This window comes from Acaromyces ingoldii (assembly GCF_003144295.1).
Source record: "Acaromyces ingoldii strain MCA 4198 unplaced genomic scaffold FA10scaffold_3, whole genome shotgun sequence".
NCBI classification, from domain to species: domain Eukaryota; kingdom Fungi; phylum Basidiomycota; class Exobasidiomycetes; order Exobasidiales; family Cryptobasidiaceae; genus Acaromyces; species Acaromyces ingoldii.
The window spans coordinates 32,754-50,414 of record NW_020290249.1 but is presented as its reverse complement, the minus strand read 5'-3'; the positions used below and the strand labels follow the sequence as shown (position 1 = coordinate 50,414).

At 55.4% G+C, this 17,661-nt stretch overlaps 7 protein-coding genes across 7 annotated transcripts; 1 reads left to right on the top strand and 6 right to left on the bottom strand.

The window, feature by feature from the left end:
* Positions 1–98: 98 nt before the first annotated feature.
* On the bottom strand, positions 99–1,719 carry FA10DRAFT_96893 (hypothetical protein). Its single transcript, XM_025525825.1, has 3 exons — positions 1,506–1,719; positions 1,049–1,447; positions 99–991 (listed from the first exon to the last, which is right to left on the bottom strand). The coding sequence occupies exons 2-3, from the start codon at positions 1,403–1,405 to the stop codon at positions 197–199; spliced, it is 1,152 nt and encodes a 383-aa protein (XP_025376961.1). The 5' UTR covers positions 1,406–1,447; positions 1,506–1,719; the 3' UTR covers positions 99–196.
* A 759-nt stretch (positions 1,720–2,478) lies between these two features.
* Positions 2,479–5,007, bottom strand: FA10DRAFT_97013 (hypothetical protein). Its single transcript, XM_025525826.1, has 4 exons — positions 4,910–5,007; positions 4,287–4,831; positions 3,956–4,231; positions 2,479–3,897 (listed from the first exon to the last, which is right to left on the bottom strand). Exons 1-4 carry the CDS (start codon positions 4,922–4,924, stop codon positions 2,601–2,603), a joined length of 2,133 nt encoding a protein of 710 aa, XP_025376960.1. The 5' UTR covers positions 4,925–5,007; the 3' UTR covers positions 2,479–2,600.
* A 388-nt stretch (positions 5,008–5,395) lies between these two features.
* Positions 5,396–7,879, bottom strand: FA10DRAFT_274888 (maltose permease). Its single transcript, XM_025523240.1, has 10 exons — positions 7,463–7,879; positions 7,327–7,409; positions 7,271–7,274; positions 7,128–7,241; positions 6,935–7,075; positions 6,808–6,871; positions 6,473–6,753; positions 6,382–6,415; positions 6,223–6,303; positions 5,396–6,163 (listed from the first exon to the last, which is right to left on the bottom strand). Exons 1-10 carry the CDS (start codon positions 7,628–7,630, stop codon positions 5,586–5,588), a joined length of 1,548 nt encoding a protein of 515 aa, XP_025376959.1. The 5' UTR covers positions 7,631–7,879; the 3' UTR covers positions 5,396–5,585.
* Positions 7,880–8,237: 358 nt separating this feature from the next.
* Positions 8,238–10,430, bottom strand: FA10DRAFT_279090 (31 glucosidase). The gene is made up of 2 exons (XM_025523515.1): positions 9,429–10,430; positions 8,238–9,367 (listed from the first exon to the last, which is right to left on the bottom strand). The coding sequence occupies exons 1-2, from the start codon at positions 10,309–10,311 to the stop codon at positions 8,265–8,267; spliced, it is 1,986 nt and encodes a 661-aa protein (XP_025376958.1). The 5' UTR covers positions 10,312–10,430; the 3' UTR covers positions 8,238–8,264.
* FA10DRAFT_96770 (hypothetical protein) lies at positions 10,179–13,197 on the top strand. The gene is made up of 3 exons (XM_025525824.1): positions 10,179–10,376; positions 10,993–12,533; positions 12,925–13,197. Coding segments are annotated over exons 1-3 (1,575 nt in total). The 5' UTR covers positions 10,179–10,343; the 3' UTR covers positions 12,926–13,197.
* Positions 13,198–13,977: 780 nt separating this feature from the next.
* FA10DRAFT_96745 (hypothetical protein) lies at positions 13,978–15,502 on the bottom strand. The gene is made up of 4 exons (XM_025525823.1): positions 15,277–15,502; positions 14,807–15,212; positions 14,432–14,727; positions 13,978–14,168 (listed from the first exon to the last, which is right to left on the bottom strand). The coding sequence occupies exons 1-4, from the start codon at positions 15,380–15,382 to the stop codon at positions 14,140–14,142; spliced, it is 837 nt and encodes a 278-aa protein (XP_025376956.1). The 5' UTR covers positions 15,383–15,502; the 3' UTR covers positions 13,978–14,139.
* Positions 15,503–16,399: 897 nt separating this feature from the next.
* On the bottom strand, positions 16,400–17,643 carry FA10DRAFT_266321 (NAD(P)-binding protein). Its single transcript, XM_025521447.1, has one exon. It carries the CDS (start codon positions 17,501–17,503, stop codon positions 16,562–16,564), a length of 942 nt encoding a protein of 313 aa, XP_025376955.1. The 5' UTR covers positions 17,504–17,643; the 3' UTR covers positions 16,400–16,561.
* Positions 17,644–17,661: the final 18 nt, after the last annotated feature.

The window sequence follows — 17,661 nt, the reverse complement described above, 5'->3', positions numbered from 1 at the left end:
GACAACTTCGATCAAGGATGGTCTTCTCTCAATGTATGCTATGCTACCCTCCCTTCGTTCTTGCACGACAGGAACTTTTGTCGGGGTAGGACTTTCGAACACGAGTCGAGAACAAAATTTTGTCATTGTGAGCGGGGGGAGAAGTCACAGTATGTGTCGGATGACCTTAGCACGAAGTCCTCCAATATCTCCACCGCTAGACAAACGGAAGCTCTTGAGTTGCACAGTGTATGCCGCCGCCTTCTTGGGCTAGCGCCTGGAGCGGAATCTGCACGATCTCGCGATCAACGAAAAGGCTGCGGAAAATGGCAACGGCCTTACCATCGGCCTCATTATCGTCAAATGAAGGCACCAGCACGGCCCCGTTGACCAGGGCAAAATTGACGTACGACAAGGTTGTATCGTCTTCCTCGCCAAATTTACGGCTGAATGCATCAAAGTCGGCGTCAGGCACTTCAACGATTCGATACGGCTGTTGATGGAAGTTGACAGCTTGGTCAAGAATTCGTCGACCTTCTACATAGTCGGCACGCTCCTTTTCGCTGAGGAAATAATTCCGACCGGCGACGATGATGGTGTTGTTTGGTCCAAAGCGCGCCAGTGAATCGACGTGGTCATCGGTGATATCGATGCCAGCTGTGCCGGGCAGCCAGATGAACCGTCTGATTCCAAAAAGTCTCGACATTTCCGCCTCGATGTCCGCTTGGCTTGCTCCCTTGTTGCGATTCGGGTTGACAATAGAGCTGAGCGTGCCCATGAATGTGCCCTGACCGTCGACCTCGAGCGCTCCGCCCTCCATGTGTAGCCACGTACTGATGGGTCTGATCTTCAGTTCCGTGTTGACCGCCTTTGCAAATCGGGCGTCTCTTGTCGTGTGTGTCTTATGTCCCCACTCGTTGAAGTTGAGCTGAACACCGGCCAGCTCGTGAGCTTCGCGACCTCGCACGACGAATGAGGGCGCCGTGTCGCGGGCCCATAGGCTGTCTACGTTCTTCACAGGCATCAGAGCAATGTTTGCTGTGCTTGACAGCATCTTGGAGGCACTCGCTATGTTGTGCTTGTCGTCGTGGACGAACATAAGAACATGCTGATGCAGGGCTATTGCCCTTGCGATGGCAGCAATCTCGGTGCGAGTCTGGGCAATGTCATCCCCGCGCAACGAATGTTTTGTGGGCCACGCCATGATTGTAGCTCGTTGGAGCGCATACTCGCTCTGCTTGAACAGCAGAGGCCGAAGTTGTTCTGGCTGCGGTGTGACTTGTGCTTGCATTTGCATCGGATACGCCGCCGCGTCGATGCGTGTAAAGGTCCGGTAGAGAGCGGCGCACATGAGGATGCGAAGGAGGAAAGTGGGCGGGGAAAGGAGCATATCGGTCTCACGATGATTGGCTTTCGAAGTGTGCATGATGAATCAGCCTTATGTAGGACATCTCGCACAACCATCGGTCTACTAGAGGCCGAAGTGAGCGTGTCGCAGACGAGCCACACCGCTCCCATATGCTTACACGTGATGTCGAAACGACGGCGCGGCGAATCGCCGACAGGCCGCAATCGCCACTGCTCCTCACGCTCGTCGGCAAAGTCGAGCGTCACTTCTCAATCTGCTTCCTCCGCGCCAACCCCAAATGCCTGACGCCTCAGGCACAACGGCTGACATCCTCGCTTGCTTTCCTTTCCAAGGGGATCGGAAAGCGCTTCTCGGATAAGTTGGGTTTTGGTTACGCGACAGTCGAATCTAAAAGAAAGTCCGGCGGCTGAATTATTCGGAATTCGAAGGGCGGATCTCAAAATGGCCAACGTTAAACAGTGCCACTCTGCATCAGTGGTGGATCAAGTCTGAAGGGCGCCGCTCCGAGATTACTCTGTGAATCTTGCCGCACGTGGCACGATATCAGCGGATTGATACGCTTCGTGAAGGAGCTGTCTTGGTTGTTTGTCGGAGGAAGCGCTTGAACCACCTTCGATAGCCTCTGGTCTCAGTCTCGGTCAGGCAGAAATTCAAATACTGATCCTAGGGACCATTGCTCAGCGCGCACCTTGTCTGCTCTTCTGTTCTACGCCGCTGCGATGCTGGCTGCAAGCTTCTTGTCCACGTCTGCCTGTATTGGCTCCAGGTCTTCCTCCGTGGAAACGAGCTGGATGACGGTAACCGGCCCCGCTGACTTTGAGGCGTAGTACCACCGGAAGCCTTGCAAGAGGATAGTGACGATACGTGGGAGGCTGCTGCTGCATGTGCCGTGCTTTCTGTCTGCTTTCTGTCGCCCGCCTCGATGAGGTGGTGGCCGCTTTGATGACAGGGCGGGAACAAGGTGGGCTCGAGAGCGAAATTGATACTCGTTTGGTCGACTGCTTGGCATCTAAGGCTGATTGCGCCTTATGCCACAATTCTGGAGAACGCACGACACGCGGTCGCTCCGCATCAGACTCGGCCGAACTTGCCTGCCTCGCATGCCTCGGCTGTTGCCAGGCTGGTCCGGTTTCATCACCAAGAAAACAATGATGTGTCATCTTAGCCGGTATCGGAGTATTGTGTGTGTGTGTATATTGCGCAGACACAGAAATGTGCCCTGCGCCACGCGCTTGTCGACTAGAATCATGATTTATCCTAGCTCACCGACCGCAGATACATTGTCCGCAACCATGTTGCGCAAGAAAGCAGCTATGTTGCCTCCTCCTTCGGAGGTAGGCATGGCAAAGGACAGGTGATTAGGATGGCATCGCTGATTGGTCTGGTCTTGGAGGCTTGAGTGGTCGTCTGTCCCGCCGCCTAACGACATCGACAAGATCCAGAGCAGGTCGTCAGAGAGGCCAGGGGAGCTGTCGAGAAGATCACCGGTCGGCAATGCTGGTGTCATGATCCAGTCGGCTGCCACAGCAGAAACTCCTTCGGTCGATTCGCGCCTTTGTGCGAGACCATGCTGGTTGTTCTCCTGAGTCCTGCTGCTGCTCGGCACCATAGAAATCGATGAGGGCAGTTTCGAGCAGCAAAACTGCAGCAGCTTGTGTAAATACGCCGACTGTTCCAGCCATCGGTCTGCGCTCGACGAAGTGACCCGTGCTGCGCGTCGGAGAGCTGCATGGGCTCGTTCGGCCTGTGCCACGTTCATAGCGGGCCAATTGTCCACGACCCAGATGGAAGCCGCGGCCGTTGAGCAGATGACCGAATCGTGGACATATCTGTAGTACTCGGCCTCGCCAAAAGGGCCGTCGAAGAGCTCCATCAGGGCCAGAGCATGCCAAGTGGCCCTTTCAAAGGCTTCCGATCGCTCATCCTGCAGCATTTTGTCTGCCATCATCTCTTTGCGACAGTAGACCGCATAAACAGCTTGCCAGTAGTTGAGGCCGTGGTTGAGTCGGTTAAAGTCGCCGCAAGGCCGATTGGCAAATCCCACACGCAACGACCCTGGCGCTGGTTCGCTTGCTTCCGTCTGCGATGAGCTTGTCTCGACCTCTTGGAGCCAGTAGGCTGCCGTGCCGTCGTGGTCGAAGATGGCGTTTTTGAGCAGCCTCAGCTCTTGAAGGCCATGTGACCTGGAATTGATCCTCTTTGCTCTCGACGACTCGGCCCTCAGTTTCGCCAGATCGGCCTGCAGCTTCCGAAAGATGGAAATCTGATCGATGGCAGCGGCGATCCTCACGTCAACGTCCTCACAGACGTGATTGAGGCTCTCGATCCAGACGCGCGGATCGAGGAAGCTAGTCACATCGAGCAATGCAGGTATTCTTCGCTGGTTGCAGAAGTGCTCCTCCGTGCATCCGAGCTGGAAAAATGTCCTTTGGAGCTGGGCGATGCGCATAGCCTCTTCACGGCTCAAGTCGGTCGAGAGCGGCCGTTTGGCCAGCCTGTCCAGGCCTAGTTCCAGAGCGATGGAGATGCTCGTATGAATCTTGCGCCAGCTGTGGCTCTAGTGTTCAGTTTCCTGCCAATAAGAAATGCACAAGCCGCCAGGCTCACCCAGTGGAGTTCGACGGATGGCGCCACATGGCGGCTATGCTGAGCGCCTGGCAGGTCTGCATGCTCGACGGTAAGCCCGTTGTGGCTGTAATATTGTTCAGCGAACGATCCAAACAACTCAGCGCCTTGTCGTACTTGTGCACCATCACGAAGCGCGAAGAGACGGTAAGGATGGCGGAAAGGAGCAAATGAGCCTGGCTGTCTGCGCAGAGGTCATCGAATACGTTCAGCGCCGGTGTCAACAAGGCTATGCAGCCGTTAAGACGTTCGAAGTAGCTGTCATTCTTTTCATCAGCGTCAGGTACGTTTGTTTCAGCACAGGCTAACTTACAAGCCATGAAGGAGCCGCGCCTCCTGCTCGGTGAACACTTCGCACCAGATGGACAAGCTCGAAGGACTCCAATCCGGTCGATCAGAATCACTCAATGCATCGACCGGCTCCATGGCCGCGTAAGAATGGACGGACGCCACGTTTGGTTCGCATAGATCGTCCTCCTCGATGAGGTTGGAGGCTAACGTGGTCTTGCGCAGCTCGGTGTCGTCGTTGTCCAGTAGGGATCTTGTTGAGAAGCGGGGGAAAGGGTGTGAGGCAAGACGCGAGTCGGGGAGGGATGGGGAGCCAAAGGCGGCTGAGTGCCCGTCTTTGGATGAGTGACGAAGTGACGGGCTGTCGAGAACCGGCGACCCATTCAGAGCCTCGCGGCTGAAGGTGCTAGAATTATTCGTTCGCTCCAATCGATTGTTAGCATCAGCGTTCCTTGCTTGGAATCGCTTATTCGGGCCTCTTCGATGGGGCTGCACCTCGCATCGTAGAGCGAGCCGAGCGCACCGGCTGCAGGCCTGACCCGCGTCGCGCTGAAGGCATCTTATCTTCACCTTGCGACAAGATAAACAGGCCTGCTTGTTTCCCAATGCTGCCGCATTCGACTGGTCTGCAAATGTCGCAAGGTCTGCCTTGGCCGGTGGCATGCTTCTCAAGTCGATTGAGGCGCGTGTCAGTCACAAATCGCCCGCTTGCCCAACTTGAACCGAGCGCAAGAGTGACACTGACTGACAGATCGATGGCTGACCCGCGGGAGTCTCGTTCCCCGCAAACCGTATTCCCACGCGGCTGAGCTTAATTATGCCATTGATTCCGCCAAAGCTGTTTTGCACGTGTTTTCATTACCTCAGCATGCCATGACGCTATCCTCAATAGCAGGAAGCGCTGGCTACGACCTGTTCGCCAACCAAGACCGCGATCAGAGCGTGACAAATGTCTTTGCCGGTACAAAGGGATCAGCGAGGCGCCTTGCCGATCGTAATCTTCAGCACGCAGCACGGGCGTCCTCTTAAAGAATCCTGCTAAACCCAACAATATTTGTCTTTGGGGCCACACTAAGGTTGACTCACATGCTCTACGCTTCACAATTCGACATATTTACAGACTGTGCGCATTGTGGTCTCATAAGCAAAACTATTCATCTTTTCTGGCACGATCAAGCGAGACGAAGGAGTATCTGATACATGAGGCGAAAAACAAGATCAGGACAAGCGTGTGCAAGGGCAGCTATCAAAAAGGAATTTGGGCCAAGACGTAACATTCACTTCCTTCCGTCGACGAGCATCCAGGACGCCCTGGGAGAAGTGATCAGGCTTTCTCGGTGCTGCTGTCCTGACGATCGCCTTCGCCGCCCAAGGAAGTGTGGTTGTCGAATTGGTCGACGTTTGTTTTGGAAAAGTGACGGGCTCCGATTTTGTTCTCGAAGAGAAGATCAATCTCGGCAAAGCTTCTTCCCTTGGTCTCGGGCAGTCGGAAGAAGCAGTAGATCAGACACAGACCTGCGGTTCCAAACCAGAACAAGCCGCAGCGAGCGCCCCATCCCCATTCGGAGGGCTGAATCATCCTCGGAGTGATCGTGTTGGTGACCAATCCGGTGAGGTTGTACGTCGTCCGTGCGAGCACGACGGTCATTGGGCGAAGACGAGCAGAGCCGATTTCGGCAACGATGCAGTAGCATACCGGACCGATGCTCACGTTGTAGCCGAGATTGAGTATGATCATGAGGATGCCGACCACCAATGGGGTGTCTGTGAAGCCAGCAACGGCAATGGCCACGCAGATCACCATCATGATCACGAGGCCGGCAATGTAGAGCGAACGACGGCCGAAGCGGCTCATCAAGCCCCAGCTGATGATAGTGCCGACAAAGTACATGCTGTTCATACCTGGATGAACAAATGACGTGTGAGTCGCCATGAAAACTGAGAAATGCCGCGATACTTACCAAGGTTGAAGTCAAACGCAGCCTTCTCGCTCAGGCCCGATTGGCGGAGGAAAGTCACTGCAAACCCGATCAAGGGGTTGCCTGTGTAGTGAGATGTCGAGATTGCTGAAGTAAGCTTATGTTGCAAGCTTCCTTGTCAGTCGGTTCAGGGTCACTCACCGCACCACCATTGGGTCGCCCAGACAGCGCAGGCCTGAAGAAACGAAAGTCAATGATTTGATCTCTTCGAATCGTCGGCAGTGTGACTCACGATCTCCGTCCTTCGTCGATTGACACCCCGGAAACAGTCGAGGTAGGTCGTTCCGGCAACTTGAGCCTGCTCAATGGCGTCGGTATGCTCAATCAGCGCCAAGCGATCGCGCAGCTCCTCTTGCGTGGTGTCGCCGCTGCCAGAGAGCCTCTGCAGCGAGCAAAAGGCCTCTTCCTGTTTGCCATTTCGTACGAGCCAGTAGGGTGATTCAGGGCAGAAATAGGCGCCTGCGAACAGAATGGGCGGCCAGACCCACTGCAGGGCGAAGGGAAGTTTGTAGGCTGGTTTTTGTCTTCAGCACACAGCTCTGGCCTGAAACTAGTATTCCAGCTCACCAAGAGAGCCGTCCAGATCGATGGCGCCCCTTGCCACTCCAGAGGAGAGAAGAATACCAAAGCCCTGTAGATGCATGCACGAGTCAGTCCAGACGCTTCTTTAATTAAGGAGCGATCTGTCACTCACCCAGCACATATTGACGTAGGAAGTAAGTAGTGGGCGCAAGGAGATCGGACAGATGTCGGCCGCATAGGCCGTGGACAAGGTCTGAAAGATTCCCCAAGGGATCCCGCACATCACCTCGCCAAAAGCCAAGACCGGGAGGGACTTTAAAAGAGTTCAGCACGGTCTCAGGGCTTTCTATTGTTGGACGACATACCGGTGCAAAGAAGACGGGAAAGATGGCGGCAGCCATAAAGGCCATGGCAGCCAACATTGTGCGTCGGTAGCCGAAACGCTGAGAGGCCCAACCGTTGATGGCCAGACCGATGATCTGTCCGCAAAGAGCCGAGTTCGACAAACCGTTCTGTCAAGGCGCTGAGATTTCCATTTGACCACTTTTGCCGATGCTGCCATACTTTTCTATGAACTGGTTTTGTCCATAGAACGAATTGATGATCACGAGGTCATAGCCTTCGAGGATCAAAGAGGCTGACAAAAACTTTGAGATCGTCTCAGCCTCATTCATAGCCTCTATGCACCGCTTACACCTACGGCGGACCAGGCAACAGCCTTCCTGTGCTGTTTCAGTGCCGACCAGATTGATTGCTCGCGTTCTTGGCGATCGGCCTGTTCGGCCCCATCAATCTTCGCGTCGTAGTCGGTCATTTGAGTCGCCACAAGGTCGTGGTCCACCTTCGCGATGTGCTTCGATTCATCCATAGTGTCTGGCTGACCTATTCCCAACGTCAAGTGAGAGTTGCAGAGAACATCAGGTCGACATTGTGTCGATGAATGACTCTTATATATCTTACACTTCTCGCCTGGTCACTATCGCCTTGGCAGAGTATTGATATCTCCGCAGTCTCGCGAGATCTCCGGGGTCATGCTCCCCGCAAGACGACACGACGACTGACACGCTGCTAGAGAAAGCCGATGTGGGGCAAGCACGGCCTATAGCGTGGCGCAGTGACAAGCACAGGGAACAAATTCTCGACTGAGGAGGTCTAGACTCGCAATGAGCTTTCGAAACGCGTCGGTGACCGAGCGTCGGTGACCGACGAAATGCATGCGAGCGACGAGCCGACGCGCCACTTCTTTTGCCGATGAAGCTCCTACCAAGGTACTGTACATACTTGAATGGAAGCGAGGCCCAGCCTTTGGTCTGTCGTTTCCACACTCCTTTGTGACTGACATGACCTCAAGTCACGAGACCTAATGATCGATCCAAATTCACATGTCTCCAGAGATGCTATGGATTCTAATCGAACGCCTCTATGACGTTTCGCTGTTTTCAAGATTGATTGAAATCATATTGTAGTAATTGTGTGAGTACGGTGTCCTTAGAGGACGTAGCCTACACGCGAACATAGACAGGCATATCGTCCAAGGGGGCATCGGCTTCGATGTGACGACCGCCTTTCAACTTCTCACCCGCGGATTGGAATCTGACCCAATCGCAGCCGGCCGGCAAATACACCTTTCTGCTCCTTTGGCCGGGGTTGAGTATGGGAGCAACCAGATACTTGTCGCCATACATGTACTCATCCTCGACCTCCCAGGCAGCCTGGTCGTCTGGAAAGACGTAGAACAACGTCCGCATGACTGGTGCGCCTCGCTCATGGGCCTCACGCATTAAAGACCTGGTGTACTCCCTGAGCTCCTCTCTGATGTGCATGTACTTCTCGCAGATCGCATAAGCCTGCTCCCCAAAGCTCCAGACCTCGTTGTCCGCCCCGCTGCAGCAGCCTGCGCCGCCAGTGGTGCCCTGCTGTGGCTGTCTGGGCTCACGATCTCCGTGAAGCCGCATCACCGGACAGAATGCGCCCCAGGCAAACCACCTGATCAAGAGCTCTTGGAATTTTGGATCGTTGGGGTCGCCGCCATGGAAGCCGCCGATGTCTGTGGTCCACCAGGGCAAGCCGGCCAGGCCCATGTTCAACCCGGCGCAAAGCTGATTGCGAAATGTGCTCCAGGACGAGCCGATATCGCCACTCCACACAAGCGCGCCGAATTTCTGACTGCCGGCCCAAGCGCAACGGAGCAGATTGACGATGTTTTCTTGGCCTTGCGCTGTTTGACCCTCGAAGAAGGCTTGAGCATAAGTGACTGGATAGAAGTTGCCGACCTGCAAGACCGGGCCGAGGGCATAGCGATAGTTGTCAAAGGCGTAAGTGATATACTCCGGCTCGGCTTCGTCAAGCCAGAAGGTTTTGATGCCTAGGTCGTAGTAATTTGCCTTGGCAATTGACCAGACGTAGTCCCGCGCGGCCTGGCTCGTGAAGTCCACGTACGTACACTCGCCCTCAAAGTCAAATTGGAGCCTGGCGCCCCGCTCGGTGCGCACTAGGTGCCCGTGTTCCAGCATGTGGTTGAAGTTCTCGGAACGCTTGTCGACCGTTGGCCAGATGCTGATCATCAACTCGATCTTGAGCGCCTTGAGCTCTCTGATCATGGCCGCTTCAGGCATGAGTGATATGGAGTCAGCTTAGATGTAGATAGCCTTTTGACAATCACGTACCAGGATCGGGCCAGTAGGTCTTGTCGAACTTCCATTCGCCTTGCAGAGGCCAGTGGAAAAAGTCGATGACGATTAGATCGATCGGCAAGTTGCGTTTCCTATACTCCCTCGCTACGCCAAGCAGCTCCTCTTGAGTCTGGTAGCGGAGCTTGCACTGCCAAAAGCTGAGACCATATTCAGGCATCATCGGCACCTTGCCTGTGACTTCGGCATAAGCCTCTACGATCTTTTTGGGCTCGTCGCCTGCTACGACCCAATAGTCGAGCACCTTGCTACTCCTTGCCTCGAAAGACATCACATTTGTGCCGAAGAAGGCTCGGCCAACAGCCGGGTTATTCCATAGGAAGCCGTAGCCCCGGCTCGAGACGGCGAATGGCACGCTAGCTTGTGAGTTGCGCTGGGCCAATTCGAGCTCCGCACCTTTGAGATTGAGCAGCGGCTGCTGGTACTGTCCCATTCCGTAGATTTTTTCTGTTCGGTCTTGCGACTCGAAGCGGGCGGTGATCTCGTAGTCGCCGCCCATGAGCGGCTTGAACTCGCGCGCGTCGATGAGCAACGCGCTGCACTTTGGGTCGACAGGATCATCGCGATTACGCATGTACTCCTCCAACAGGATCTTGCCGTGCTGGTTGGCGATTACGATCTTGCCCCTCGACGAAATGTTGACGTTGATGTTGCCATTGGTGAGGATGGCCGTCCCATCGCTCGTCCGCGAAACCGTAGCTGATGCTTGCTTCGGCGTCTCGCTCAATGCCCAAGTCAGGTCTGGAAGGTCAGGCTGCCGCACGGCCCTGATCCTCACGGCGTTGGGGCCCCAAGCCTCCACTCTCACTGTTTCTCCATCGTACGCGTAGACTACGCTGTCTTCCTTTGCTTCGATCATCACGAAGACTTGTGCAAGGTCAGCAGCTCGAGATGCGGAGAGAAGGTTTTCGTGGGCCTTATGATGTGAGTGTTCTGTGCTCGACGGAAAGCCTTGCTTGCTCAGCAAGCACCTCAGACAAGAGAGCGCTGGTGCGCGTGCAATTTGTGAGATTTCCGAATCGCCGGTGACCGATCACAAACGCGTAAGTGTGTTTCGTCGGTAACCGACGTCGACAACAGCAGAAAGCTGGCCCGCTCAGCCGTCTATTCTTGCAGCTCCGCCTCAATCCTTCGGGAAGGAGACTTTTTCGTCGCCGGACCCTCCATTGTCGATCCATCAAGTGCTCACTTCTCATCTCTTTGTCCTTCCATGTCTGTCCCCGCATTTGGTGACCGCCAGAGTTTATTTCAGCCAGCAACAGAGATTTCCGACGGCAATCTCGCAAGTTCAGTTTCCGAAACATTGGCTCAGAATTTTTAGCCGGTCTATCAGTACTGATTTGTGTAGCAAGGGCCCGATCTCCCTTTTAGCCCCTCCTCCGGCCTCTTGCTCAAGATTATTACGACGAGGGGGGCAGAATAAGCTCTTCGAAGTAAAAGCGTGGGCGGGGATTTTTTTTTTTTTCAATCAGTAACGTTTGCGGAGTGTCACCCAGCGGGTGCGGGTAACTGAATTATCGAGTCACGTGTTCTATTCCAGATCGAGGCTCCACTTCCAGTCGACGTATCGTTATATCTTCGCATGATGCCACGTCCAACGGGTTCCAACCGCGAGCAATCGGCCTTCCATGCCGGTGGTGGGACCACTTCAAGCGCCCACCAAAGGCCGCTCCCCATGAATCTGACCACCGGACATCGATATCGCCACCAAAAGAGCTGTGCACCATGCCGATCGAGAAAGACCAAGTGCGATCGTACGGCGCCCTGCGCATCATGCGTCATGAGATCGACGGAACATCTGTGTTACAGCGACGTGGCGATGGCGCCAATCCCGCTGCCGGTCAGCAGCAACCATGACCCGAATGCCGGTTTTATGGCACCCGAGCATGCTCGCTCCGTTCCTCTCTTTCCGCCTTCCACCACTAACTCTACGCACCTCTCGACTTCCGAAGCGGACTTTTCGTCAACACCGAATCGGACCAGCGGCAATCTCCACAGTAGGAACAGGTCAACCTCGACTTCGTTTGCGCAGCTGGGAGCCGCAGGGCCACTATTGCTCCCTGAACTGGTCACATGGCAGGGAGAATTGCAATTCTTGCTTCCTGATCCTCTTGGTTGCGAGAAGCTCTTTCACTGCTTCTCTTCCGAGCTCGACGGTATCTTTGCCTGCGTTCACCCGCTTCATCTCGACGATGTATGGCAACGCCTTCAGGAAGGCGCTTCCGTGCCCAGATCCGCGGGCGCCTTGCTCCTTGCCGTTTCCGCTGTCGCGATGCTGCTCGCCCCCAAAGCGCACGCGGCGCATCGCGTCAAAACTGCTTCAGGCAAAGGCCACGAAGAAGTTTTTTCGGCGGCCCTCGACAACCTACAGCAACAGGGAGCTTGCGACAGCAACGAGCGTCACACGCCTCAGACCATCTTTGAAAGTCTACAGGGACTCGATCTGTGCTGCCATTACGCCAACATGGCTGGTAATCCTGCTTCCGCCTGGTTCCTCATCTCCTACGCCGCTCGCCTCGGCAAGGTCATCGATCTCTTCGACGAGCACAGCTGGGACAAGGACCTTTCCGAGCTCGAACGAGAGATGAGAAGGCGAGTTGCATGGGACCTCATCGCGTTGGATCGTTGGCAGGCCATTTTTCGCCGGCAGAGAGCCGATCTAGACATTGTCCTGGATGTGAAGAAACCGGATCTTTATCCGTGGGGCAACTACGACTGGACCTCCGGACGCCTCCTTGGGGCGGGCCAGATGCCTGCCTCGGACAGTCTTTTTGAGGCTTCTCGCCGAGACCCTCCCACAACGACGATGACGACGAACATGTTTCTCGAGGCCCGCAACAGCATGTCCGACCTCATCCTCGAGGCTCATCTTTTTCTGCGCAGGCTGCCCAGCCTAGACTGGACACAGCGCCGTGCCACCGCCATGGCCCTTGAAGCTGCCTTTGACACCTTTGAGCAAGGACTGCCGCCCGAGCTCGACTACGGCAGAGCGCGATTGGAGACGACAACGTCGTCCACGCTACAATCGACCGAATGCCTCCGGCGGCTGGGTCTTTCCCTCACTACTTGGTCCTGCATCTGGTACGTCCGCTGCCTCGTCACCCGCGTCTTTCTTCCCGACCCTGGGGCAGCTGGGAGCCTGCGCTATGCCTCGTTGCGCTACGCCTGGAACATTGTCGAATTGATGCACAGCGTCGTCTCGCTCTCTGCCAGCCCCTGGATCACCTTTCCCACCGGATGGACCACACAGCACATTTCGGCCGCCGCCACCACCTTTGTCTTGGTCTTTTCCATGGACCAGGCCGCGGTGACCTTTTCGAGCGAGGATCTCGACTGGTTTGCCTCGACGATTTCTCAGATCACTGATATCCTAGAGATCTTGGCATCCAACGACAATGCCGCCGCCGGTGCTTGCATCGAGGTCCTCGCCCAGTCGTGCAACGCACAACCGTCACTGAGACAGCGACTCCAGACAGGTGCGAAAACAACGCGCAAGGATAGCTACATTGTCCAGTCTCTGCATCCCAATCCTGCCCATCCGCCGCCCAACGTTGTCGTGTCGCCAACGCAGTCACCGCAGTCCTACTCGCTTACCTCGCCCGAGCAGGTCCGGCAAGCAGCAGAGGCGTCTCCACCGCAGTCGCTGCCAAGCTCGCATCTAGCCAATTCCTACCTCGCCGTCCCTCCAGGGCAACAAGCTCAGTCGCAATCTCACCGCGACAACAACAACAGCGCTGCGCTCGGCCTCAATACAGATGCGACGAATAACATTCAATCGGATGTCTCTTCGCATGGCAACTTCCTCAGCATCTTCAACATGGCTGAATCAGAATTTCGAGATATTCTATAAATCTATAAGAAGAAGATTGACTTTCTATCACAAAGAAGCGGCGGGGCAAGGTCATCCGGAACCAACTTCAGCCCAACAGGCGAAACAATCGAAAAAGAAGTGCGACCCCCCCATTCCAGCGCTTGCTGAAACTTGTCCAGCGCCTATCTCCAGCTTCACGACCGGACTCAACATCGATCCGGAGAGGGTCGTCGGAGGTTGGAGAGGATTTCTGCTGCAGACGATCGATTGCAGACGATGACAATCACCTGGTCGTTGTCCCCACCTGCTGCGCCCTCCTTCGTCTGTTCGCTCAGCCTCCTCGTTGGTGTTGCTGAGGCTGACAGTAGTGCTTCGCGGGCGGCAGGCAGAGACGCCCACAGATCATCGCCCCCATCTGCCATGTTCGTTTCCCACTGCATCCCCGATCGCTTGCTCGTCCCTCTGCTGCCGTCGCCGTCGCAGCCATGTGGTGACGGTGCTTGCTGCTCCGAGCTTGCCGGTAATCGGCTGGTGGCTGTTGTATCCGAAGCATTCAGGCTGTGAGCTTCTGGCGGCGCATCGGGCTGCCCGTGGCTAAGCGTGTCCTCCTTCCTTGTCGACGAGCGACTGTCGCCACTCGTGCTGGTGGCAGTGATGGTCGCATCAGATGGCTCAGGAAACGGACAGTTGTTGAAAATGGTCTGCCACAGTTCGTCGTCGAGCATCGCAACGCCCAAGCTGCTTTCGTTTGCCACCGGCGGCGTCGTGGGGAAATTGGCTACCGAATCGTTCGACGTCTCCCCATCCACCGACATGGAAGCATTGGTCAAATTACCTGCCAGCGCTGGGGTCGGGCCGCTCCCGTCCAGCTCATATTCACGGCCATCCCAGTGGCTGCAGAGGACGTCTTGCATGGAGGATGACGAGGACTCCGTCCTACTTTTTGTTAATGACAGTTCGGCAGCGGCGAGGCTGGAGGGCGGGTAGCCTCCACTGCTCAGACGATGGCCAGGCGGTGACTCTATCCCGACCATGGAACAGTCGTCGTCGATGGGTAGATAGGGTGCAAAGTCGCTTTGCACAAGCATCGACGAAAGCGCAAAGCCCCGTGAAACAGATGGCGCTGGGTGCTTGCCCATATCATCGTCGTCGTCATTGTCAACGTCATCGTCCTCATCGGCGTCCTCGTCCTCGTCGTTCGCTCGGATTTCAAGAACCGAAGGAGCCAAAACAGTCTCGGCTGGGGCAATTGTGGGAGATATGGATACCGACGCTCGGCTATGCTCTGCACCACCCACTGGCTCTGACATTCTTCGCTGACTCGCCATCCTGGGATCGAGAAGCGGTTTCCCTTGGGGCCCGGTGGGTGTGGCGTCGTCGAGGGTGTTGATCCTCGCCCGTGGCCTTGCACTACGGTGCGAAGATCCCTCTTTTCGCTTCATCAGGCGAGAGATGTGGTCCCACCTGGTGCGCATAGAATGAAGTGCAATGCGTCACCCTTGTCAAAATGCCGCTTTGAATTAGAGAGAGAGCCTCCACACACCTGTTCTTCAGCTCGAGTCCAGAACGAGTGGGGAAGCAGTTTGCCTTGATCTCGGTCCACAGGGAGCCGTAGTCACTGTAGGCCTCTTGAAGCTTTGCATCTTCCGACTCGGTCCAGGGCGTGTGCACGAGCTGGGGGTCCAACGCGTCCTTCCACCGTTTGCTGCACTGGTCAGGTTTCCGAGTTCGAACCGCCTTGGATGCGGCCGCCCAGACGTTCTTGCCCGGTTTGTCCTTTTTGCTCATGAATTCTCGCAGTCGCTGGTCTTCGTCTGCCGACCAGCTGCCTGCCTTTCGACGATGACCCTCCTTTCTTCGCTTGCGAGTCCCGCGATGAGTACGGCTGCCACTTTCTAGCGTTGGGCTGCCTTGCACGTCGCTGGCGACGATAAGGTGCTGGCTCGCTTCTGCTCGCGGTGAAAAGCCGGTCTGAGCACAGAGACACGGGGCGGCCCGCAGCGCACCACTCACCAGGTTCCTGTCGTGCAGCGAGGTCTTCGAATGACGTGTCGCCCCTGGGCTGCCACAGCTCGCCCAGGCCGGGATCTGAGGTTGCGAAAGACATTGGGGAAAGCATACCATGAGGGGGTGCTAGATTTACTGGTGGTCGAATCGGGACGGGAAGCGGTCATCATTCGCCTGCGAGCGAGAGGGGGTTATAGGTGAGAGAAAAGAGAATCGAGGAACAAGATTGGACGCATGAAGGAGCCGGTGCAATGGAGTTCAAATGATGACATTGCGATGTGAAGCGGCCAAAAGCAAGAGATGGCGTCGAATGAGAGCGATGGGACAGTTGAAAGACAAACTTAGATTGGGTTTCAACAACAAGAAATTGTACGCCCCGGCACCCGTCCGATCTTCGGGAGACGATACGGGTTAGGAACCGGCCTTGCATTCGCAGCTCGCAGCAATGTCGGTGTAGCGTCGTTGTTGATAGGTGCTCGTTTCGTACGCTGCCTATCGCAACGTGCCTGATCGGTAATGACAATGGCGCTGCATGTCCAACCCAAACGTGGCACTGCGCGGTCCGGCATACAGTGCTGCGCCCGGGCGTCTCCGCGGGATACGCGGAATCTGTGGGAAATTCACAATTCATGGGAAGTAATCGACGAGAATGTAAATCTTGAACCGTAAATGGAGGACCCCAGGTCTTTAGCCTGAATATTAAGCCGGCATGACACCTTGTGCCTCAGTACTGTACGTGTCCCTCTTATTGAGGCCGAGATCCAATCTAAAAATTCTCCTCAGGTCCATTCCTGCGAGCCGTCAATTTCTCAACGGACGGAGGAGTGCGTACCAACGTTGCGCAATTCATTAAAAAGGTCCGACGCCAAATCAGGTCCGATCCGGTTTTTTGGCTCGGCTGTGCCTCAGGCACCCATGCCAATTTAAAAAAATAAATTTGTTCGCCCTGGCCTCAGACAAGATTTCACAACCCAGGATCTACCGGAAATGCCCTAATACTCACTCACAAGAAGCTTTGCAACCTTTCGAGAAAGGTACGGCATCGTTTGCAAGATTAAGCATCTCATTCCGTACCTGGCACTTGGCGGTGCAATTTCCGATTTGGGCTTGCTTTTCAACCTTCCAATTGGCTCGGCACGGCACGAATCATGCAAATTGCTATATGTACTGTACAGTACTTGTACTGTACTGTACTGTATGGTTTCCTAAGGGCAAACTTATTCTTTCTCGGTAGATCTAATTCTTTCCCGGTAGATCTTGTCGGAATTTATGAATGACTGCATGTTTCCTTCTACACTTTGTGGCCGACGAGATAGTCGCTCACAAATTCCGACAGGGTCGGGCTGGGCACGCCAATCTTCCGAAGTGGCTCTGCAGGTACGGTCCAATCTTCGTAGAGGCCAAAGTCACGGAAGAATCGGTTCATGTCATCCAACTCCGGGTTGCCCCAGCCACCGAGAGTCTCGTAGCGGTACTTGCGGCCTGTCTGTCGCTCGAATTCCGCCACCACTTCGCCAAACGTGGCTCGCCAGCCGCAAACGGGCAGGCTCTTGCGGAGCACATCTTCTGGCAGGCCCTCTACCGTAGCACTCTTTTCAAAGAGCTTTAGCGCGGCAACCCCTAGCTCCTTTGTGATCCAGGTCCAGGGAACGGCCGTCTCCGCTGTGGCAATTGCGTACTTGAAGGCGACTGTTCCGTCGGCATCTTCCGTCAGAAGATGGTAGTCTCCTACATTTTCGGCAAACCAGCCGAGCTGCAAGCCGACCCAGGCGATCTTCTGACCAACGCGGTGCAGATGCTCGTCGACACGAGCCTTTTGTTGAAAATGTTTGACACCGGTGTACTTGCCGCCCGAGATCTTGCTGGCATCGGGCAGCGTGGACCAGAGGAGAAGACGAAGATTGGGAAGCGCAACGGCGGCATCAACGACCTCTTGCATGATTCTCGTTTCCTCTTCGCGCAGAGCAAACGAGTCACTGTTCAGAAAGAGGTACTCGGTCCCCTGGAGCGCGTTCTCGAGCGCGGCGGTCGTTTGTTGGCTCAGATCGTGCTTGACCAGCGTCAGTTGAGCGCCCAAAGACGTGACTGTGTCTTTGAGTTGCTGACTCCGCGTCGAGGTGGGATCACGGGTGATGGCGCGAATGTGAGCTTTTGGACCCAGATGTTCGGCGAGAGTGAGGGCGACTGACTTGCCCTGGAGTCCAGTGGCGCCAAAGATGGTGTACACAGACATTTTTGGTGTTGTCGGAGCTGGACAGGATGAGCACACTATGGGTTGGAGAAATGGTGTTGTACTGCTATAAAAGGGTGTTGCCGTTGGTCCAGCGCCACTGGGGGGGAGAGGGGTAAATTCAGTCGGAGGTAATGTGTCCTTGCAGGGCACGAGTAAGA

Excerpts from the sequence above, each read along its gene's own strand:
- FA10DRAFT_96893 (XM_025525825.1), bottom strand. The coding sequence starts at position 1,405 with ATGCACACTTCGAAAGCCAATCATCGTGAGACCGATATGCTCCTTTCC. Across the intron at positions 992-1,048 it reads ACGACGACAAGCACAACATA|AACGTAGACAGCCTATGGGC; the intron begins GCGAGTGCCTCC and ends ATGCCTGTGAAG.
- FA10DRAFT_97013 (XM_025525826.1), bottom strand. Across the intron at positions 4,232-4,286 it reads GCGCGGCTCCTTCATGGCTT|CTACTTCGAACGTCTTAACG; the intron begins GTAAGTTAGCCT and ends AAAGAATGACAG. Across the intron at positions 3,898-3,955 it reads CATCCGTCGAACTCCACTGG|CTGGCGCAAGATTCATACGA; the intron begins GTGAGCCTGGCG and ends CTAGAGCCACAG.
- FA10DRAFT_274888 (XM_025523240.1), bottom strand. The coding sequence starts at position 7,630 with ATGGATGAATCGAAGCACATCGCGAAGGTGGACCACGACCTTGTGGCG. Across the intron at positions 6,416-6,472 it reads ATCGACGAAGGACGGAGATC|GCCTGCGCTGTCTGGGCGAC; the intron begins GTGAGTCACACT and ends TCGTTTCTTCAG. Across the intron at positions 6,164-6,222 it reads TGCGTTTGACTTCAACCTTG|GTATGAACAGCATGTACTTT; the intron begins GTAAGTATCGCG and ends TTGTTCATCCAG.
- FA10DRAFT_279090 (XM_025523515.1), bottom strand. The coding sequence starts at position 10,311 with ATGATCGAAGCAAAGGAAGACAGCGTAGTCTACGCGTACGATGGAGAA. Across the intron at positions 9,368-9,428 it reads GACCTACTGGCCCGATCCTG|CGGCCATGATCAGAGAGCTC; the intron begins GTACGTGATTGT and ends TCATGCCTGAAG.
- FA10DRAFT_96770 (XM_025525824.1), top strand. The coding sequence starts at position 10,344 with ATGCGGAGAGAAGGTTTTCGTGGGCCTTATGAT. Across the intron at positions 10,377-10,992 it reads GTTTTCGTGGGCCTTATGAT|ATCGAGGCTCCACTTCCAGT; the intron begins GTGAGTGTTCTG and ends GTTCTATTCCAG.
- FA10DRAFT_96745 (XM_025525823.1), bottom strand. The coding sequence starts at position 15,382 with ATGCTTTCCCCAATGTCTTTCGCAACCTCAGATCCCGGCCTGGGCGAG. Across the intron at positions 14,728-14,806 it reads GGACTCGAGCTGAAGAACAG|GTGGGACCACATCTCTCGCC; the intron begins GTGTGTGGAGGC and ends TATGCGCACCAG. Across the intron at positions 14,169-14,431 it reads CGAGGACGCCGATGAGGACG|GTCCTCTGCAGCCACTGGGA; the intron begins ATGACGTTGACA and ends TCCATGCAAGAC.
- FA10DRAFT_266321 (XM_025521447.1), bottom strand. The coding sequence starts at position 17,503 with ATGTCTGTGTACACCATCTTTGGCGCCACTGGACTCCAGGGCAAGTCA.